The 23,848-nt window shown below is 36.5% G+C and overlaps 1 protein-coding gene across 2 annotated transcripts in view; it reads left to right on the forward strand.

The window, feature by feature from the left end:
• Positions 1-23,453, forward strand: part of IRAK4 (interleukin 1 receptor associated kinase 4) — a 24,072-nt gene extending 619 nt beyond the window's left edge. Inside the window, exons 2-12 of one of the 2 annotated variants that reach the window (XM_028123119.2) lie at positions 6,886-7,055; positions 9,606-9,751; positions 10,735-10,917; positions 11,636-11,796; positions 12,717-12,781; positions 15,662-15,776; positions 16,207-16,316; positions 20,343-20,526; positions 22,219-22,281; positions 23,027-23,185; positions 23,317-23,453. In XM_028123119.2, the coding sequence (XP_027978920.2) occupies positions 6,895-7,055; positions 9,606-9,751; positions 10,735-10,917; positions 11,636-11,796; positions 12,717-12,781; positions 15,662-15,776; positions 16,207-16,316; positions 20,343-20,526; positions 22,219-22,281; positions 23,027-23,185; positions 23,317-23,352 (1,383 nt within the window). In that variant the 5' untranslated portion in view covers positions 6,886-6,894 and the 3' untranslated portion in view covers positions 23,353-23,453. Of the gene's footprint in view, positions 1-6,885; positions 7,056-9,605; positions 9,752-10,734; positions 10,918-11,635; positions 11,797-12,716; positions 12,782-15,661; positions 15,777-16,206; positions 16,317-20,342; positions 20,527-22,218; positions 22,282-23,026; positions 23,186-23,316 lie in introns of those variants that run through there. The other variant, XM_028123121.2, reaches the window with a different exon arrangement.
• The last annotated feature ends 395 nt before the right edge of the window (positions 23,454-23,848 follow it).

Raw genomic sequence — 23,848 nt, forward strand, 5'->3', positions numbered from 1 at the left:
GGCAAAAGTATACCTGACAGCCTGGAGCAAGAGGGAAAACAGAGGCATAAAAAGCAGACCCTGAGAAAGCGGGAAAACATTTTAGCTATTTGGAATGGGAACCAGGAGCTCTATTACCGCCTGAAAAACCTATCTGCCCAAGGAGCCCTAAGAGTAGAGAATATTAAAGTCTGCCTTTTCCCTGTCTAGGGGTAATCCTTGAAGAGATCTGTCAGAAAGTTCCTATTTCTTTTATGCTGTCATGCTGAACATTCATTTGAAATTTGCTTTCTACCTCTCCAGTCCAAGCTCCTGATCTTGCGGGCCAAACCTGCTCCATCCTCAGTCTCCTCCATCTAAGTAAATGTCGAGAAACGTTCAGGCCAAAAACCTTGGTGCAATCTCCTCACCCTTCATAGCAGCACATGGGATTCTGTTTACTCTGCTTAGGAAAATAGCCAGCATCCTAAAACTGCACCTTCCCTGCTACCACTCTGGTCCAAGCCACCAGCACCTCCCCGCTGGATTGTTGGTGTACTCTGCCAATTGGTCTCTCCTGCTTCTCTGCTCTTCCTCTAGTATCCTTTACTCTCAGTAGCAGCCCCAGTGTCGTTTTATGACATGAATATAGAGCATATCTCTCCCATTCTCAAAGCCTCCGCTGTCTTCTCACTCAGAGAATAAACAAAATCAATACAAAAGCTATAAAGCTTTAGGAGACCTGGTGCCTTACTGCTCTCCTAATCTGCTACTTTTCTGCTCCTTCCTCTCCAGACTTACTTCTCCCTGCTGTTCTCAGGGAGCCCACTTCAGACCTTTATATTTTTAGTATTCCTTTTACCTCAAAACTTCTCCCACAGATAGCCCAGTGTCTGACTTTCCCAATTCTTGAGACCTTTAATCACATGGCACTTTCTTATTGAGGCCTACTCTGACTACTCTGTTTTAAAGTGAAACTCCTCTGTTTATTTTTGTCCACTCCACTTGGCACCATCTAGCCTAGTGTAGAGTTTATTTGCTTATTGCCTGTCTTCCTCTATTAGAATATAAGTTCCATGAGTTCAGTTATGTTTTTCTTATTTTCCTAATGCTTTATCTCCAGGAACCTGGATCAATATCCAGCACAAAGTATACACTTAGTAAATATTTGCTTTATTTCAATATTCAATATGTTAGAATATTGAAAAACAATGTTTTTTATGTTTTTAATACATCCAAATATTATATATATTTTTAATATAGCCAAAGCATTTTAAATCACTTCCCATTGAATTAAATCCATGCTTGAGAATTATGTTGTTTAATATAAGGCATACCAGCACATATCCCAGTTTCAGAAGGGCAATCCTATATAATTTAATAGGTCCAGAAGGTATCACCAGCTTTTGCTCATAATGCAGGGGTTGAGTTGTCCAAAAATAAAGACTAATGGTTATCTAGCATATTTTGCTTCAAGCATGGGAGTGAATAATGTATTTTAGGGAGGTTAAAAATATATTAAATTTACTACGCTTAATAAAATAAGACTGCCCCTACCTGAAAAGCTTAGCTATATTCTCAGACCTCTTATTTCTACTCTGTCAGTAGCCCCTTACCACTTTTCTGAAAACTGAGCTTAAATACAACTCTGCACATTTCTTTTCTTTAAGAAAAAAAAGTTATATAAAAATAACTTCTGCCATAAAATAGTTATTGCAGCATTTTTAAAAATCACCTAATTGTTGATAGGCCCTTTGCATTTGTTGGTTTAAAATCTTACAGCAAGTCTTAGGTATTACCATCTCTGTTTTTCAGATGAAGAAACCAAGGTCCATAGAAATTCAATTATTAAGTCTGGTCACAAGTGGTTTGTGGAAGAGGTACATTAGAACCCAGGCCCGTGCAACCTCCAAGTCCATCTTCTTCCTTCCCTCTATCTTGTTTTCCTCTGATAAGAGTGCTGATGAAGCACAGTCTTAAAACTTCATTAATTCATTTGACAAAAAATTATTTCCTATTTGGGGCATAATACTTTGTTTGAGAACATCCATATAAGTGAGAAGTATTCCACAAGGAAACATTCATTTTAGTATATTTCTCAATTGTCATCTTACCTCGTGTTCTTGTCCAAGTTGTCTTGTTTGAAAATATGAATGGTTACCATGAGAATTAATGGCATGAGAAAAGCTATGAAGATATGTATTTATTTACTTGTAAGCAATATATCTTTTTCTACTTCTTTTAATCCTAAGCACACTGAATTCTTGAACACTTTGCAAGAAGTAATACTTTTTAATTTTTTCTGTATAATAATTTATTTTTATTATTGAAAATGCAGAAAAGCAAGTGAAAACAAAACCACCATAAAAATCACCATCAAAAGGTATTCACAGTTAATGTTTTAGTATATGTTCTTCCAAATGTGTGTGTGGTGAGATACGAACGTATGTTTAAAGTAAAATTTTAAATTCTGAGGTTTAGAACTTATAGGTATATAGAGAGAGGAGTTGTCAGAAGGCTTTCCTAGTTTTGGTATCCCTATGCCATCACCTCTCCTAGAAATCTGGATATAGGAGAGCTACAGAATTTATCCCTGGTCCTAAGATAGACTTTTTATTCTCAATTTCCTGTATTTTAGCTCTCGCCTTTAGGATTACCAAGCAGTCCTACTTTTACTAGTTTTGTCAATCACTTTGTACTTCTTACAATGGAGGGAAATCTAAGTAAATAAAGGAAAATAATGTGAATGGAGCAACTGCAAAATCTACAGGCAGATATAATTTCTTAATTAAAAAAAAAAATCAGTCTTTCTCACACTCAACAGAAATATTTTGAGTAGCTGCTAAAGCCCAGTTTGGTTTGGTCTCTGCTTAGGAGAGCCCACCATCTAGAAGAGAAAGCAGACACACAAACAATAAAATATGATAATTGTTATACTAGAAGAGTGGTGACAGGTTGGAGCAAAAGGTATGACTATCAGCGAGAGCCAATAGTGCATTTTGCCCTGAGCTTGAAGAAATCATAGGCATATTTGCCCAGTGACCCTCAGAGTGATTGGGCAATTCTTTTACCTAGCCCTAGATGACCTCATCTCCTGCTTCACCAAGAAAATAACATTGTGTGGGAATTCTCCTTCTCCCTTCAAATATGTCTGTATCCGACCCCCTTTCTAGATTTGGAAGAAAAAGTTGCCTTCTTTACAAGGCTGACGTCTTTACCTATGCTCTGTTCACTATCCCTTTTGTATCTTCAGCCAAACTTAACTCTTAAAACAAATCTTAAGCCAGCAGTTTTCACGGTGTGGTTGGGGTCCCCAAGTCTCTTTCAAGAGGTTCATAGAGTCCAAATCACTTATGGGTAAAAGATTCATTCAGAGTACAGTGGATTTTAATGAAACAAAGTTCATTGATATGGTTCCAGATTCCACATTGCAGCTGTTAGGAAATTATCTTTTATCAAGTTTCACTATAGTGTCAAAGAGAAATATCTACTACTTTGTGAAAAGGCTGTTAAAATTCTGTTTCCAACTCTGTATTTTCTTCATATATGTCAACCAAATCAATAAATATATTGCAGCAGAGTAAATGCAAAAGCAGATATGAGAATCCAGCTGTCTTCTATTAAGTTGAATATTAAAGTGATTAACAAAACTGTGAAATAATATAACTCTTCTTTTTATTTTGGAAAATGTAGTTATTTTTAGCAAAATATGTATGCTAACATGTAGTACATTCGTTATTTTTAATCAGTTAATGAATAAGTAATTTTTAAATTTTTCAGTGTCAATTTCTAATAAGGTAATTATTGGTAGATATAGCCAACATAAACAAAAGTTCTTTGGATTCCACAGAAATTTTTAACAGTGTAAAGGGTATTGAGACCAAATTTGAGAACTGATGCCTTTTCCCTCTTTCCCTCTCTCTCTCTCTGTTTCTCTCTCCTTCCCTTCAAAGCCAGATTTCTTGGAAAATACATTTTTACCATTCACTCACTGCTCCATTAAAACTCTTCTTAAGTCACCCAGTTTCCAAATCTAACACACCCATGAGTATTTATTGGACCTCTCTGGGTCTTTTATACCAGCCTATGCCCTGCTCTAGAAATCTCTGATATGCTATTGTCCTAGTTTTCTTCTTACCTCCATGGCTTATCAATACTTTTTAAAGGTTCCTCTTTCTCTTCATTTCTTCACAATCTATATGTTCCTAATAGGCAACCTCATATTTACTTGTTGCTTCAACCAATGATTCACTTATGAATATGTGAGAATGCTCACATAGTGAGTATTCTTTACCTAAACCTTTCTCCCATGCTTCAGACCATATATCTAGCTACTTAGTGCCAACTCCCCTACATGGTGCCAGAGGTAGATATTTACCATTTAACATGACCACAAACACTTCATTTCTTCTATCATCTAAGTGCCTAAGCCAAAAAGCCAAGAATCAACTTCCTGGTTTTCCTCACTCTCCTTTCCCTTTAATATCTGATTTTTCATTAAATGATTTTTATTTGACCTCTAAATCCTTGAATCTTTATTTTTCTCTATTCCTCGATTTCTTTCACGCTTTCATTTCTGCTCACACAGATTATTGCAAAGTTTTCAAACTGGTCTCCTTGTCTCAATATACATCCCTTCAATTTCTTTATCCAGAGGAATCCACTTAAACAAATAAGATCACATAACACCTTTCTTTAAAATCCTGAAATTGGGGCACCTGGGTGGCCCAGTCAGTTAAGCATCTGACTCTTGATTTCAGCTCAGGTCATGATCTCAGGATCATGAGATTGAGTACCATATCAGGCTCCAGGCTCAGCATGGAGTCAGCTTGAGGTTCTTTCCCTCTGCACCTCTCCTTGCTCAAGTACATGCTCTCTCTCTCTCAAATAAATAAATAAAATCTTTAAAGTCCTGAAATGGCTTCCCTATAACTTTTGGTATAAAGCTTAAAGTCCTTGTCTTAGCATATGAGGCGCATGATGATTAGGTCCTGTCTACCTCTCCAGCCTCATCTCTTACTACTTAAGAACATGTCTCCTATGCTCCAGCCATAGCAACTCCTTGCCTGAGCCTCATCCATGTTCTCCCTGCAATTCCTACTGCCTGGAATTTCCTTTTAGGTTGATCTTCATTCCTTTTCACTCATCCTTCCAATCTCCCTCCCCACCCAGATCTGTCTTGATATGTTTCCTTCAGACTGCCTTGGCCTCCATGCTTCTCTGGGCCTCCACACCCTACACACAGCTCTTGGAACATTTATCACTCACTGTAATTGTTTGTATCCCTTGCTGGACTGAGAAGGTTGAAAACAAAGATTTTTTTCTCCTTTCTGTAGCTCCCATCGCTCAGTACAAAGCCTGACATACATGTTTTTTGAATATATGAATAAATGAAATGTCTTGTTTTCATAGAAAAGAGAGTGACTTGAACAATGCATTGAGTTATACAAGCAGGGACATATGGAATGAATTTTGGAGTCAGATATGAGTTCAAGTCCAACTCTCTCATGTACTACCTTTGTGAAGTAAAGATGTTAAAATTGCCTTCATCACTTTAAGGACTAAGTGAAATATATGACTCACCTAGCATGGTACTCAACAACAAATTCATTCATTCCTAACTCTTACCAGCAATATGTACAACTTGCTAGTCAGTAGTTATCTATTAGCAAATGAATTGGACTCATGGAGCTTACAGTCTAATGGGGGGAGGCAGATAGTAAACAAGAAAATAAATACATGATTACAATTACATTGTGCAGTGATGAAAGATAATTAGGTTGAGGGCAGATAACCCTACTTAGATGTGGTCAAAGAAGGCCAAAGAGAAGAGAATACAAATATGGAGGCCTACGATATAGGGAGATGTTTTGTTTTTTCCTCTTTTATAGTTTCTGAATTTTGTACCACATGAATATATTCTTTACTCCAAAAATTAATTATATTACATTTTAAAGATAAAAATATAGAGTGAAGAAGGAGAATAGTTGACAGAAGAATATCTGAATCTCTTTGTCTTGATTAATTACAAGGAAATGTTGCCACTTGCTGAAAATGAGAGGCATGGAGGTCAAATAAAACCACACGGAGAGAGGGCGAGGCATGAAATAGTCACAGAGGACAATGAGTGAAGACAAGTAACAGGATTCACAGCAGTGTTGAAGGCCCTATGGAAAGGGGATCCCCATAAATTTGTGTTCATACCAGTCTTCTCAGCTAAATCTCTATGGCTATATTCAGCAGTGCTGGTATACAAGTAAAATTGAAATGTATCCCTGGCTGTCGCTCCCCAGGGTGGAATGGCAAAAGAAAGAGGGGACTGAGGAAATAAAGGTTTTCTCTAGAGTGTAGTTAAAGTGGTGAACCACAGGGTTTGGCTTAGTAGGGAATGAATTATGATCAGACAGTTCTCTTGGACTCAAATAACATGAAGCACGTGATAGGAAAAGTTGGTTATTTACCATATCTTTTAATGCCACTCAATTTTTTTTTTATTTCTACCGAAGAGTATTGGCAAATGTTTAATAGTGCATAAATACTGATTGAGAAAAATATTTTAAATTGAAAAATAAATCTTTTATGAATAAAATTGATTCCTGAATATTTTCTGAATTTTCAGGAATTTTTCTGAAAAAGTGAATTTTTCGCTTCTTTGTGTAAATTACACTTAAGAAATGTCAGAAAAATAATTCAATTTGTTGTTGATAATTATAGGTGGAGAAACAAAGACCAAAGGACAATTAGACAAATAAACCACAATTTTAATTTCTTCTTAGGATATCAATGAGTTGGCTTTGGAGTGTTCCTTTATTATGGTATAATCAGTTGCCAGCATTTCATATATTGTAGCAAAATGTGATTTATAAGCTTACAGATGTCATCGCTAAAACTACCATGAAATTTTAGTGAGAAATTTCCATATTTTAGGAATAGAAGATGAACAAACCCATAACATCTTCAACATATGTGCGCTGCCTCAATGTTGGACTAATTAGGAAGCTGTCAGATTTTATTGATCCTCAAGAAGGATGGAAGAAGTTAGCGGTAGCTATTAAAAAACCATCTGGTGATGATAGATACAATCAATTTCACATAAGGTAATGTATAAAAATCTTTTTCTCTTTAAATTCTTACATCACAATTAGAATGGTAAATAAATGTAAATACCATCTAATGTTGCAATTCAGAAAATAAAACTCTCTCCAAAGGAAATAATGGTAAGTAACCTCTTTTTTTCTGTTTTTGCAGTTTTTGCTTCATTCTCCATTATGTCAGCTAGGCTAGTGTTGTGATTTTGCAAACAAGTTTTTGGGTTAGAATCAAGATTCCCACTTTTACTCTAGTTTTCTGTTTAGCAAGCTGAGAAAGTTCCCTCTGCCTCACACTTGTCACATCCAGATTGAACATAAGGGTATATTATAAGAATCTCTAGTAAAATTCTAAGTGTGTGAATCTCTACTTCACCTTAACAGTGTACTTTGAGAATTCTTCAAATTGACATTTTAAAGTTGCCTGTAAATGTACACATATATGAACTGAATTCTTAGTTCTTAGCCAGGATTTTACAACACTATCTTCAGATAATCTCATTCTTTGTCTCTACTTATCTCTGCTTGATTTACTGTAAAATGTGAGTACAATTTTATTTTTGTCAGTGATTTCTCCCCAAATTTCAGCCCAAAATCTGTCTTTGGAAACAAGAGGAAAAGACATTAATTTGTGATTTTCAGCATTAACCTGATAAAGATCCCAAAGCCTTAACTCCCATATTAGTCCTTCCAGGAAATGTTTCCTCATATGAAGGATAAACATCTTAAATTACCTGAAAGAACCTTAAGTTTAGGAATGCCTTGGTGGCTCAGTCGGTTAAGCATCTACCTTTGGCTTGGATCATGATCCAAGTGCTGCATTGGGCTCCTTGCTCAGCAGGTAACCTGCTTCTCCCTCTGCCTGCCACTCCCCCTGCTTGTTCTCTCTCTCTCTCTCTGACAGATAAATAAATAAAATCTTTTAAAAAAATAAAAGAAGCAGCTTAAGTTTAAACCTTGAAAAACGACTTTTAAAAATAGTTTATTGATGTTACTATTAAAAACTTTAGGATAGTTGAGGCAGTGATGAGGAGAAAAAGCTCTTCTCTACAGAATAATGGCAGCAAATAATTATTGAAAGATTTATAAAAAGTTACCAATTTACAATCACCAATGAGTAACTGATTCATGTAAGACTCATCAATGTTGCTAAAACCACAAGATAAAAAGTTGTCGATGAACAAGATATGCACAAGATTTCAAAGTATTATCCACAGGTTACTTATGAATTATGAAGGGTAAAGGTACTTTTATAAAGAAAAAATCTGAAGTACACCTCCATAACCAAGTAATCAAACTTGGGGTCACTGATAATGGCACAGACTGCATTATGTGGCTCTGGATGTGATACAACGGGAAGAACACGTTGTCACCTAGGTAGTGTTCTTAACAAACATTTTTAACCTGAATTTAATCATGAGAAGGTAACCAGACAAATCTAGACTGTGAGACATTCTACAAGGCATTTGGCTTATACTCTAAAATGTGTGCACAGGGCGCCTGGGTGGCTCAGTCATTAAGCGTCTGCCTTCAGCTCGGGTCATGATCCCAGGGTCCTGGGATCGAGCCCCGCATCGGGCTCCGTGCTCAGCGGGAAGCCTGCTTCCTCTCCCACTCCCCTTGCTTGTGTTCCTTCTCTCGCTGTGTCTCTCTCTGTCAAATAAATAAAATCTTTATTAAAAAAATTAAAAAATAAATAAATAAAATAAAATGTGTGACGCACACACGCACATACACACACACAGGGAGAGGGAGAGGGCAAGAACACAAGCGTGGCAAAGTGTTATCCACTGGCCAGTTGGTGTATCTAGGTGAAGGGGAAACAGTTGTTCATGGTATTATTCTTACAACTTTCCTGTAAGTTTGAAATTTTTCAACAGAAAAAGTTTGGAGGCAAGCCAGAAACAATTAAGTTTTTAAATGTTATTTTTCAAACTAATTTTCAAAGAAATGAAAAACTGATCTGTTTTTCCTTTAATGTAATTGAAATATAATTAAGATCAAAGGAATAATTCCCCAAGTTTATATATAGTATTCTATTTCATTACGCAGAATGATTTATTAAAAATCATATGGCTAGCAGAGTTACTAAGTCAGGTAGGGAAGTAATATAGCTTAGTAGGTTGAGAGCACACCCTTATGTCAAGTGAGATCTGAATTTGGATCTCAACTTAAATACAGTGTTTTGGCTGTGTGGCTATGGGCTGGTTTCTTTACCTCCCCACACCTGGTTTTCTCATTAATAAATTAGTATTATATTCATAGTATCTTTGAGAACTAAATGAATTCATGTGGGTGCATCACCTCAAGGTGGCCCCCTGAGCAGATACTCAGTAAGTATTCAGTTTATGTTAACTTATAGTATCATTGCCTTCAGCATCTTTTTCCCTTCTGCCTATCTTCCCGGTTCTCAGAAATTCTTGCTGGTTCTCCTGCTGCCCCTTTCCTTTAATACTATAGGTGGTGCTGTGGGCGAGGCAGGGGCATGGGGGAATAATTCCTATTTTCATGTGAAGTCTATTACATACTAATTTTGTTTTTTTTTCACTTGCTTTTAAGGAGATTTGAAGCATTACTTCAAACTGGAAAAAGTCCCACTTGTGAATTACTGTTTGACTGGGGCACCACAAATTGTACAGTTGGTGATCTTGTGGATCTTTTGATTCAAAATGAGTTTTTTGCCCCAGCAAGTCTTTTGCTACCAGGTAAACGGAGTATGATTAGGGCATCAACGATTAGGGTGGATAGGCAAGTGGCAGAAATAGGTACATGTCTTCTTACTCTTACTTTTTTCTCCTGGTAGATGAGCCTTACATTTGAGACTGCTTTTCATTCTTTCCACCCTCCCCAACTCATACAAGCACCCCAGACATAAGGTACTGCGGACTTGCTGCTAAGGAGATGGAGGCTTCGTGATCGGGTCTGAGCCCACCATTCAAGTCAGGTAGTTTTGTGCCAATAGGAAGTTTAGAAGGACGGAAATTAGTTTTGGCAGGTTTGGGTTTTTTTTTTTTAACTCTTGCTTTTTTTTCACCTTCAACTCCCACCCTGATGGGATCTGTGATTGTGATTTCCTTACATTGTATTCTATTGGGTCACTGTTTAGATGCCTTCCGCATAACCTTATTTTTTTCCCTTTGATGCCACTTACACCAACAGTTCTCACTATTCTGTGTGCAGATTCCTGGCTCTATTCCAGACCTCGTTATCAGAATTCTTTTTTTTTTTTAAAGATTTTATTTATTTATTCATGAGAGACAGAGGGAGAGAGAGAGAGAGAGAAGCAGAGGGAGAAGCAGGCTCCCAAGGAGCAGGGAGCCCGATGCGGGACTCGATCCCAGGACCCTGGGATCATGACCTGAGCCGAAGGCAGACGCTTAACCATCTGAACCACCTAGGCGCCCTCGTTATCAGAATTCTTGACTTGGGTTAATGCCAATGTTTTTAAACAAACACTTCAGTGCTTCTGATGTAGGTGGCTTGTAGACTTTTTGAAAACACCGCCTTACCCTCTCTACTCGTCTTACTTACAGATTCTTACTAGGTAGCTTCTTGTGTGTGCTGTGAAAAAAGGAGGTTAAACCTGTGGAAATGGGGATGATGTCAAATGAACTGAGTTCCTAGTTTAACTTTTTCATAAACACTTTTTCTTATGGAAGGACATCTTATATCTTACTTCATTTGGCAGATGCTGTTCCCAAAACGGTTACTACACTACCTTCTAAAGAAGCTGTAACGGTTCAGCAGAAACAGATGCCTCTCTATGGTAAAGACAGGACATTTGTGTTACCTGTGCAGAATCTTGAACAAAACTATATGCCACCTGACTTCTCAAGTCCAGAAAATACAAGTTTAGAAGATAGTGATACACGTAAGTAACATTTGCAGTGCTACACGTAAGTAACATTTGCAGTGCTAGTGGATTTGTCATTAAGACCATTGCTGCTTTGAAATAAATCTCTCCTTTTTCTTGTGAACACTGTCCATAGCTCTTATTTTTTTTTTAAGATGTTATTTACTTGAGAGAGAGAGCGCACACGCGCACAAGTGGGGGGAGGGACAGAAAGAGAGGGAGAAACAGACTCCCCGCTGAGCAGGGAGCCCGATGTGGGGCTCAGTCCCAGGACCCTGGGACCATGACCTGAGCCGAAGGCAGACGCTTAACCAACTGAGCCACCCAGGCACCCTGGCCATAGCTCTTCTGTGGATTTTCTTTTTTCTCTCCTGACTCATTAAGCACCATCTCCATTGTATTAGTCAGTGTGTTATCAGTGAGTACAAGCAATAGGATGTACAAACAACCACAGAAGTAGGACATAGTGTGTAACTATTTACATAACTTGAAAAGGTCATTTTTTAAAGAAAATAAGTGACTAGAGTTTTGGGTGGAGGATCACCAGGCAGAATTCTCAAGATGAAGCTTAAATTTTTATTTTAAAAGATAACTGTATTCTCTCCTATCATGCCTAATCCAAAGTTGTAAATATTTGTATATATATGAAATAATCAAATTGAGAAAATATTAAGGTTATTAAAGCCAATATATTTTTTATCAAAGTACTTTTTTCCTTATTTTATTGACATTATAGGTTTTCACAGTTTTTCATTTTATGAATTGAAGAATGTCACCAATAACTTTGATGAAAGACCCATTTCTCTCGGTGGCAACAAGATGGGCGAGGGAGGATTTGGAGTTGTATATAAAGGCTACGTGAACAACAAAACTGTAGCAGTGAAGAAACTTGCAGCGGTAAGTTATATGTTTAGGAGTAAAAAGAATTAAAGGAAAAGTTGCTTCCTGGTGTGCTATATCATAAGTTTTAAATTAATCTTTAGGAAATACATTATTTCAGTGCATGTTTTCTTTAAACATCATTCTAAGCTGGTAGCTTTTAACACTTAAAAATTTGTTGAAAGCTATGGATCCCATCCCTACAAAAATGTAGTTATGGACATACACATATGAGTATACATATAATTTCAGAAGATTCACAAAATGAAGTTGAAAAGCCCCGTTCTACATAGTGCTTCATGCATAATCAATATGAAAATGGGAAGATACTAAGAAAATTTTGTAAAAGCAACTTTCTTATGTTACTTTTCTCATTTAAAAATGAAGCTTAAAAAATATACAATAAGAAAAAAGATTGAAAAAAATTCTTGTCTAAGTCCTTCATTCCCATTTCTTCTAGAGTGTTCACCATGTACTCGATTTGTTATAACTTATTATATTCTAGAAACATCCATGTAGTACATATTTATATGATAAAGATAGTCGCCTGTTGTCATAGATGTTAGAAATACTTTTGTAGATTTTGTTTGTCTTTTTCCCTTCAAATTTGCTTATGTTTTTTGTTACAGCAAATGTTTTCTTCAGAATGCTTGCGCAGTAAATTCTCATATTTCATTTTGTTCCTCCAATAACTCATTGAGGCTTATATGGTTATATGGTTTATAAGTTTTATTTTCCCTTCCACTAACTAGCCAGGGGACTTTAAACAAATCATTAAAATTTCTAGTTCTCAGTTATTCTATAAAATGGAGAGAATAATGCCTTTACTGTTTTAAAGAAAGCAAGATCAGCCAGGCCATCTTTTGCACCTCCTTCTAGCTTTAGGATCTTTGAGGTTATTGTATTGTATTATATTATATATTATTTTATTTTTTCAGATGGTTGACATTAGTACTGAAGAACTGAAACAGCAGTTTGATCAAGAAATAAAAGTTATGGCAAAGTAAGTTAATTTGGCAATGTGGTAGAGTAGAAAAGAGTAGCTCCAGGAGTAGAGGACCTGGTGTCTCACCCAGAGTGTGCCATGAACTAGTGATATTTCCAAACATGTAGAATTAAACTAAAGGATTTAGATGAGAGGAATTGAAAGAATTTTGACTCTACAAGTCTGTGACTACAAATACTCACATGCCTGGAGCTTAAACAGCACTATAAGAAGTGCTATATCATAGCAAAGTTCCAAAGGATTTCAGCTATCTTCCGTTACCATGTTTACTGCTCCCAAATTCATGAGAGATAAGTTATAGAGATACAAAAAAAATTACAGAATAATAGGCCCTTAGATATGTTAACAACCCTAAATCAGGAAAAAAGTTATATGCCAGAATCCTTAGAAGACATTGACCCGGTACGCTTGACAATTGTTGGGCGTTGTCAATAAGGATAAGAGAAACAAATCAAGATCTATTCTGATAATTGTAGTGTGGTACATTTTATGTGTCTGGTCTCATTTAACCCTCCTAACAGTTCTTATAACCTCCCCTACCTTTTTTTTTTTCTCAAAGAGATTTAGAAACATTATGTAGCTTGCCCGAGGCCACATAGCTGGTAAAAATCAGATCTGGTTTTCATATCCAGACCTGCCTGATTCCAGAGCTTAAGCTTTTTTCATTTTCCTTTTTTAAAATTTATTTATTTTTTAGTCCCGAAATATAATTGACATACAAAGTGATATTAGTTTCAGGTATGCAACATGCCGATTCAACAATTCTGTGCATTACTCAGTGCTCACCACAATAAGTATAGTCCCCATCTGTCACCTTAGAACATTATTGATATGAATCCTAATGAGATGTACCAATTTACCTCAATTATACCCATTGCTACAAATTACCAATTGTAATTGCTTAACCCCAAGAAAGAAATAATAGACTGGAATTAATTCAGTCATAGTAAAAATAATGCACGCTGATAAAAAAACAAAAACCTCTTTCTTTCGGGATTTTGTTCCCCCCACCCTTTTACCCACTCTGCAATCCTAAAAGTAACTTGTTCAAAGTAGATATTCTAGGAAATACAGGAATATATATTTAAAATAATAAAAACCATCTCTTAAATATATCACTCAGAGAGAGCCATGGCTAATATTTTGATGTACTTGCTTCATGATGTGTGTGTAGCATTTTTTCCATGTCATTAAAACTAATTTTAAAACATTTTGTTATTGTATATTAGTTTTAATTTTAAAGTATTGTATATCAATTATTTAGCATACATGATGATTATATTTTATTTAACCAGTACCCTACTAGGTTTGTTTCTAATTTTCAACATTACAAATTAAAGTTCCTTTAAATCTCATTGTATATAAATCTTTAAATGCAACCCTGCTTATTTTATCAGATAGAATCCTAGAAGAATCACTGGTTCAGAATGCATGAACTTCTTAAAAACTTTCCAAGTACATGTCCAAATGGCTTTATAAATAAATTATGGTAATTTACACTCCTATCAGCAGTGTATTACAATTTTAAATTTCACTACCTCACCACCACTGACTATTATTACTGTTTCTTAATAAGTAACAATTTCTGGACCTTACTAGCAGAATGACCCTGGCCAAGTTTCTTAACTGTCTGTTAGTTTTCTCATCTATAAAATGGGATAATCATAGTGTTTACTTCATTAAGTTATTGTGAGGATTAAATAAAACAAAGCAGGTAAATCATTTACCGCAGTGCCTTCTACACCGTACAAACTCAGCAAATGTTACCTACTTGTTTTTAAAATGCTCCAGTTTGATGGAAAATAGAGTACTTATTGTTTTAATTTGTACTTCTTAAAATATTTATGAGGATAGACTGTTTTCAAATTAAAGTCTGATTTGAAATCATGAAATCCCAGAGTTTTAGATGATTTTGAATCAATAAAGTGAGTAAGCACTTGGATGGAATACATATCATGTTCTAAGTATATTTCTAGGCCCTCATGTATTTGCTCATTCAATTCTCACAGCATCCATGTTACATAGTAGGGGTTATTATCCACATTTGGTGAATTTGCTTAGGCTCAGTTGAGGTTGTTAACTTGTTTTAAGTGTTAATTTGGCCTATAGGTCAAATATCCAGGGGGTGGCAGAGCTGAACTTTAAACTTAGGACTTTGCCCAGTTTTCTTTCTACTGTACCACAGATACCTGAGGTTTTGTTATAGTTCAGCTCTCTTTAATTTTATCCCTTTCAAGTAGATAAAGAAATTCAAATTAGGTTATAAATACTAAGATATCATTAAAGATCAACTATGTGTAAATTAGGTATGGTTAGAGATCAGATGTCTATAAATCAGGGCTTTGGATGTGTTAGAAAATTCTTGAAAGGGTTGGCATACCAATTTCAACAGACTTCTTGAAATCTTGCCTGTAAAACTATCATTGAAAATTGTGCTACACAAAGGTAATTATCAGCCCAGTCCTTAAACAAACTATCACAAGTTCCAAAGTTCTAAGTTATTAAGCTTTTACTATAAAATAGAAACAGGAGACGCCTAGCTCAGTTAGAAGAGCATTTGATTCTTGATCTCAGGGTTGTGAGTTCAAGCCCCACAATGGGTGTAGAGATTACTTAAATAAATAAAATAGAAAAAGGATTTACTTCTAATGTTGATCAATATTGACTGAAAGAACTGTTTGCAGAAAATTGTAAATGGTTACAATAAACATAAATAAACATGTTATAAACATATGTATCATAATATAATGATATATACCATATCATTATTTTCGTGCTCTTTTTTTCTGTTAAAGCTCTAAATTGAATAACCTCTAACCTACACCTGAATATATGTATGTGTCATAATAATTTTGAGTGGAAAATTATTTGTCGTAGGTGTCAACATGAGAACTTAGTAGAACTGCTTGGTTTCTCAAGTGATGGAGATGACCTCTGCTTAGTATATGTTTATATGCCCAATGGCTCATTGCTAGACAGGCTGTCTTGCTTGGTAAGATATTTGTTCATCAGATTGTTCGGCTTTCTATTTATGTGTTGGAATACTAATATTCACTTTGTGACAAGATTATTTTATAACCATATTAATCTTAATATTTTTCCTGCTCTTTGAAAATTATACAGTTGATAGGTATACAACTGGGATTGCTATTCTATTAGGTGATAATCTTAAATACAAAATTACCAGTCAAGACCAGTCTTTGAAGGTGCTCTTATATATTCTTGTTGTCAAATAAGAAATGTTGACTCTGACTTGATCTTATTTAGAGATTATTTTTGAACAATTTTTAAAAATTGTAATCCTAAATTCTTGGTGATATAATATCGTTTTCAGTAGTTGCTTAGAAAAATGTTCTGGTATATATTTTCTATAGATTTTTTTATCCTTTTTTTTTTAATGGGTTGGTTTCTTACTTCATAAGGATGATACTCCACCACTTCCTTGGCACATGAGATGCAAGATTGCTCAAGGTTCAGCTAATGGCATCAGTTTTTTACATGAAAACCATCATATTCATAGAGACATTAAAAGGTAAATGCTACTCTTAAAAAAGTTTTTGGAACACCATCTTTGGAGAATAACTTGCTCTCACTCTTTTATTCAATATTCATATGCATGTCTACAGCACTCCATGAAAGCTCTTCTCATTAAGACATCTATAATCTCCTTTATTCCAAACCCACTGACCTATTTTTGGTACTCATCCTACATGATCTTTTTTTGAATAGCATGGCATTTTGTTTTTCTTGACTACTTTTGCCTTGTCAAAATTATTTTCTTGGGGCGTCTGGGTGGCTCAGTCATTAAGCGTCTGCCTTCAGCTCAGGTCATGATCCCAGGGTCCTGGGTTCGAGCCCCACATCAGGCTCCCTGTTCAGCAGGGGGAAGCCTGCTTCTCCCTCTCCCCTTCCCCCTGCTTGTGTTCCCTCTCTCACTGTGTCTCTGTCAAATAAACAAAATCTTAAAAAAAAAAATTATTTTCTGGATCACCACTATTTTCTGAATCACTCTCATCCTCCATGGGTGCATTTCAATTCTCTTTCTTCTTGCGTAAATAACAAATATTAATTGAGCACCTACTACATGCTAGGCACAGTAGAAAATATAGTTAGCAAAACTAGCACTTGTAGTGTTTGACATCAATCAAATGATCACTAATAATAGAACTTTAGTAAGTAGTATATAGTATTTAATGTACAGTATTAGTATAAATAAGAGTTCTCTGAGGAAGTGATATTTTAGCAGAGATCCAAAGAATGAGTAGGAAATAAGCGGACACAATTAGAGGGTAGCTAAAGAAGGTAGGGAGAAGAACATTCTAGAAAGAAGGGACTACATTTGTAAGACCAGTGTTGAGAGGTAATTTGAGAGCATGATGAATTAGAGGAAGTGAAATGAATACAGTATAACTGAAATGCAGAAATTGAAGAAATGATTGATGTAAGATAAAATTATAGAAGTCAGCCTGGAGCTAACCCCTGTAGGATCTAGTAGACTAAGGTAAGGACTTTAGTTTTATCATAAAGGTAATCAGATCCCATTGAAAAATTATAAGTAGAGATGTGGCATCATGTTTAAGTTTGGAGAAGATCACTTTGACTTGAGTGTAGAGAAGGGATAGTTAGGAGACTATCACAGAAGTCTTGGTGGTAGCAGTTCATATCAAAAGAAGTGAGCAGATTTGAGAGATGAAGATGGCAGGACTGGGTCTCTCAGTCGGTTAAGCACCTGCCTTCGGCTCAAGTCATGATCCCAGGGTCCTGGGATAGGGCCCCAAATTGGGCTCCCTGCTCTGCTGGGAGCCTGCTTCTCCCTCTCCCTCTGCCCGTCCCCCACTCAAGTTCTCTCTCGCTCTCTTTCTCTCAAATTTTTTAAAAATCTTGAAAAACATAAGATGGGAGGACTTGCTGATATCTTGGCTGCAGAGGGGTCAGGGAGAGGGACATGTCAGGAATGACTCCTGGATTTCTAGCTTCCTGAATTGCATTCTGGGATGATTGTGGCATGATTCGCTTACATAGAAAGCACTGGAAGAGGACAAGGTTGAGGGTTGAAGATGTGAATTCTCTTTTGTACATGTTGTGTTTGAGATTATTTTAAGATATCAAAGTGGAGATGCTAAACAGACAGTGTGATGTACAGATATGGAGCTGAAAAAAGTCTGAGCTGAAGATATAAATTTGTGTATTACATATAGATGATAATTGACGACCTCTTATATGATTGTATTCTCTTAAGGAGAGATAGAGATTAGAAAAAGGTCCCAAGATTTAGTCCTGAGGAACTTTAAGACTTACTGGCCAAATAGAAGAGAATGATCTCAAAAAGGAATCTAAGAAAATAGGCACAGAGAAGTCAGATGAGAACCTAGAGAGTATGATATCTGTGAAAACAAGGAAAGAGAGTATTTCCCAAAAGGGACTAGTCACAAATGCCAGTTGCTTTTTAGAGGTCAGAATGAGGACTGAAAATCACCATTTGATTAGTGCCCTGAAGATCATGGGTATCTTTACAAAGCCCTACTTCCCCGTAGTCATTGGGCACAATTCAGGATGTAGTTGAGGAGAGAGTGGGAGCTAGAGAACTGAAATGTGAGTGTAGACAAGTCTTTTATGACATTTAGATAGTGAAGGGTGATTGCCGGAAATGATGTGTCATTCAGGAAACTTTTTTTAAGATGGCAGAGACTAAAGCATGTTTTTATGCCTAGGGGAAAAGGGAGATGATAAAATAGAGAAGTGAGATAATTAATGGAGTAGGGTTCCTGAGAACATAGGAAGCAGTCCAAGTACGAGATCAGCCATAGATGAGAGGACAGGCGCAATCTCTCATCCCTTACGTGTTGGTGTATTTCCCCCTATTCTCACCTCCTGTTTCTTCTCTTCCCACAACGTGTTCTTGCTGACATTATATTGACTTCACCTGCTATCTGTGTGTGGGTGACACTCAAATCTGTATCATCAGCCTCTGATCCTATATTTTCAATATCTCCAGACCAAAAACACCTTGCCTGGGTGTCCAACAGCAGCCTCTAAGTTAACATGTCAGAAATCAAATTCATTTTCTCTTCCAAACCAAAGTCTTCTTCCTGTATTCCCTTCCTGATCAAATGAAGTCACTATTTCTCCTGTCTCCCAAGCTAAAGACTTTCTCATTCCTCATATCACACTCATTACAAAGTTCACTGAATGTGCCTCAGATTCTCAGCTCCTTTTTTTTTCCTCCACTGTTCTTTCTTTATCCAGACTCTCACCATCTCTCATTTGCTTTATTACAAGCTTTCCTGGTCAGCCTTTAACTAGTCTGTTCCAGTTCTCACCTATTCACTACTACACTGCCAGGTTGTGTTCTTAAAAATCAAGGCTAGAGGTGCCTGGGCGGCTCAGTGGGTTAAGCATGGCTCAGGTCATGATCCCAGAGTCCTGGTATCGAGCCCCACGTCAGGCTCCTTGCTCAGTAGGGAGTCCGCTTCTCCCTCTTCCTCTGCCCCTCCCCCTGCTTGTACACTTTCTCTCTCTCAAAGAAGTAAGTAAAAATCTTTAAAAAAAATCAAGTCTAATAGCACCAATTCCTTACTGAAAGAGGAAAAGAAAACTTTTGCTGGCATCCTGCTCTCACAGGATCAAATTCATATTCTCTCCGTGTTTCATTGGCACCAGTTTCTTGAAATTGATCATATGTTTTTATGTTTTCATCACTATGTACATGTTGCTCCATTTGCCTGAAATGCCTTTTTTCCCCCCTCATTTATCCCTCACCTTCTAACAATCCTTCAAGACTAAGCACACTGTTCACCGTCTCCTTAGAGTTTCTTCCAGGCATGTGGTTGTTCTCTCAGCATTTTGTATCTATTATCACCATTATGGAGTATTTATTGGATTTTTAAAAATTATTCACAGACAAGATTTGAAAATCCCCCTCCATGCAGGACTGAGCTTAAATACTATTATACATAATGATTCCTTGATAAAATTTTTTATTGAATGCAACTATGCGTGCATGAGTGAATGCATGTAATGAATGAATGAAGACCTTTTAACCATGTTATTTCCTCTTTGAAAGATTTCAGGTAGTACAAAAAAAAAAAAAATAACACCTGAAACTAACATAACTGCATGTGAACTATACTGGAATTAAAATAAAAAAAACTTAAAAAGAAGAATAAAGAAATGAATAATTGAAATACTTTGGTTGGAAATTTGTTTTTAAATGAGTTGAGAAATGTTAGGAAAGGAATAGAATGGTGCTTTAAGAGACTGAGGGAAATTTTCCCTATGATAAATTACTTATGAAATAATGAAAGTATCTCTCACTAATGTGGACAGTTTTATTTCATTTTTATTCTCTTAAAATTTTTCCTAAAATCTCCCAAAAAAAAAAAGACAATCTTTTCTCTTTAGCTTTAATGTGAAATCTACATTTATTTATACAAATTTCAGGCTTTTCTGATGTGTATTATAAAATGGTATACTCTGTAAATATGTACATATATTCTGTATTTACATAAATATTAACTGTTTGACTTGCTTGAAAAGAAAAATATTTTTTTCTTTTCAGTGCAAATATCTTACTAGATGAAGACTTTACAGCCAAAATATCTGACTTTGGGCTTGCACGGGCTTCTGAGAAGTTTGCCCAGACAGTCATGACTAGCAGAATTGTGGGAACAACAGCTTATATGGCACCTGAGGCTTTACGAGGAGAAATAACACCCAAATCTGACATCTACAGCTTTGGTGTGGTAAGTTTCACATATATAATTAGTAAAAATAATCATTCTGGCTATAACTGTGAAATTGAAGTAGAATATTCTGAAATACCTGTCTTGCTTAGCTCTCTTATGTAAATGTGCATATTGTTTACTTTAACCCTTAGTTAAATGATAAAGTTATAAAAGCTTCTCCAAATTTGTAGAACTTTTTTTTTTTTTAAGGATGTTGCAGTCTTTTTTTTTTTTTAATGATTTCACTTATTTATTCATGAGCGACAGAGGTGGGGAGAGAGAGAGAGAGAGAGAGAGAGAAGCAGAGGGAGAAGCAGGCTCCCAAGGAGCAGGGAGCCCGATGCGGGACTCGATCCCAGGACCCTGGGATCATGACCTGAGCCGAAGGCAGACGCTTAACCATCTGAGCCACCCAGGCGCCCTGTAGAACTTTTTAAAATGGATTTCTGAAGTTACTGCAAGAAATGACTTTTTAAACACACTATCCTCATGAATTAGTATGAAGGTTACATTAAATTAGTGCATAAAACAGAGATGCCTGGGTAGCTCAGTCAGTTAAGCATCTGCCTTTGGTTCAGGTCAAGATCCCAGGGTCCTGGGACTGAGTCCCGCATTGGGCTCCCTGCTCAGCGGGGAGCCTGCTTCTCCCTCTGCTCTCCCCCTGCTTGTGTGCACGCTCTCTCTCTCTCTGACAAATAAATAAATAAAATCTTTAAAAAAAAAAATTAGTGCATAAAACAAATCATGTCATACAGCACACGTTAGTGTCATATTTTTTAAATGAAATATTCTTTAAAAGATATACACATTGGGGCACTTGGGTGGCTCAGTCATTAGGCGTCTGCCTTCAGCACAGGTCATGATCCCAGGGTCCTGGGATCGAGCCCCGCATCGGGCTCCCTGCTTCTCCCTGTCCCACTCCCCCTGCTTGTGTTCGTGCTCTCGCTTTGTCTGTCTCTGTCAAATAAATAAATGTTTTTTTTAAAAAAGGACATATACTTTGGCATTTTCTGATCTACTGGTCTGTTCAGAATAACTTTTAAGATGGAGTGAGTGGGAGTGGTTGGAGAAATCAGGTTCTTCTTCATCTTATTTTTGCATATATGTTTCCTATATGGAAATTTAACTTCACAGCACTGTGGAGTTAAGGCACAGAGTTGTAGGATATGCCTAAAGTTCAGAAAATAATATTCTAAAAGCCAGAGAAAATTATTCTTGTGACGACTGCCCTGCAAGACAGGAGGACTGTCCAGAACACATACTGAGTGGAACTGATTGTTTTAGTAAGTTGCTAATAGAAAAGTACTGCTTGGGGGGATTGGTGGAACCCAAGATTTCTGTGAAGGAGTGGTGGTGAGAAAGGACCACAACTCATGTCCTTTCTGCTTTTTTTTTTTAAGATTTTATTTATTCATTTTAGAGAGAGAGAGCACACAAGCGGGGGGAGTGGCAGAGGGAGAGAGAGAGAGAATCTCAAGCAGACTCCCTGCTGAGTGAGGAGCCCAATGCAGGGCTCGATCCCAGGACCCCGACATCATGACCTGAGCTGAAACCAAGAGTCGGATGCCCCTGTCCTTTCTGCTTCAATGCCTAAAAGGCATAATGCAGTATGTGGAAATGATTAATCAGATTTCATAATCAAGATCCATATTATTTCCATATGTTGTCTTGAGTGTTACAGTAATGGACTTCTTTTTTTTGTCTTCATAGGTTTTATTAGAAATAATAACTGGACTTCCAGCTGTAGATGAACACCGTGAGCCTCAGTTATTGGTAATTGAAAGATTTAGTATTTTTTCCAGTCCTTTTCTCTTTGCATTTATAATCTAAATTTATATGGGTAAATTTGGCATCTAGCAATGTCTTTTTCTATTGACAATCTTTTCATTGGCAGTTACAAAGTGGCATATGGAAAGAGCATCACATATTTCTAATCTCAGTTCTGCCATGAAGTATTTGGGAAGCTTGGAAAAGTCACTTATATATTCTATGTTCTGGGTAAAACCAGAGTAGAACTGTATGACTTTCTAGGTCTTCTACAGTTTATTTTTATTTTCTTTTGTAAGCTAAAGATTTCAGAAATACCTACTATCATGAATAAGTTTTTCTTAAAACTAGTTAAATAACTACACTGACTTTATTCTAATTTATGTGTTCTAATGAGGCAAACCAGTGAGACAAATTCAGATAATATATGTATAACAGATTATTCCCGTAGAATGGAGATTAGAAAGTCAAAGGGTATGATATATTTGCTCAAGGATTGGTACCATTTTTTGCTTTAAGAAAAACAATAAAGGGCACCTGGGTGGCTCAGTCGTTATGCGTCTGCTTTCGGCTCAGATCATGATCCCAGCGTCCTGGGATCAAGTCCCGTGTCAGGCTCTCTGCTCAGCGGGGAGCCTGCTTCTCCCTCTGCCTCTTCCTGCTGCTCCCCCTGCTTGTGCTCTGTTGCTCTCTCTCTCTCTTTCTGACAAATAAATAAAATAAAATCTTTTTAAAAAAAATTGTTTTAAAGCTAGATATTAAAGAAGAAATTGAAGATGAAGAGAAGACGATTGAAGACTATGTTGATACGAAGATGAATGACACTGATCCCACTTCCATTGAAACTATGTACTCTGTTGCTAGTCAATGCTTGCATGAAAAGAAAAATAAGAGACCAGACATTAAGAAGGTACTAACTGATTTTTTATATTTATTTAAAAATGAAGAAGGTGGGGTTCATCTTTTCTTTCCAAGTTTACATTTCAAAACAACTGTTTAATACAGTTTTTTTGTGTTTTTCTTTTTCTGTCTTTTTGAAAGGTTCAACAGCTGCTGCAAGACATGACAGCTTCTTAAAATTTTACTGGAATAGACTCTTGATTTTTTTTGTATGCACCTATCTAAACCATTTTTTAAACTAAATTTTTTTAATAAACATTCTTTTTTACCTTTAACAAGGCAGCATGGAGCAGTGCAGTGGCTATTAAAGCCTGTATAGAACCACCAACAAATATAGAACAAACAAAAGTAGAGCCACGATATCGACCCTAAGCCCTAGCTCGTTAGTGTCACCCTCGGTTCTTGAGTAATCCCTGAGACCTCTCCTTGGAACTCCCCAAACACGGTTTGAAAACTATAGAATTAGCAACAAAGAGGACTGGACCATAGGGTGAAAAGACCCTCGGCCAAAGCCCAGTTCTACTACTAATTTGCTGTAGAGCTTTGGGCAAGCCCTACACAGCTTTAAGCCTTGGTTTTTTTTCACTGGTAACATTGGGCTAATATCTATTGTGCTTCTCGGACAGGTAGTCATGAAAATCAGATGAGGCAGCATATGTACGTGTACTTTGTA

The sequence above is a fragment of the Eumetopias jubatus genome, unplaced genomic scaffold (assembly GCF_037043125.1).
Source record: "Eumetopias jubatus isolate StellerSeaLion01/CBP00866 unplaced genomic scaffold, mEumJub1_p1.0 scaffold_8, whole genome shotgun sequence".
Taxonomy (NCBI): domain Eukaryota; kingdom Metazoa; phylum Chordata; class Mammalia; order Carnivora; family Otariidae; genus Eumetopias; species Eumetopias jubatus.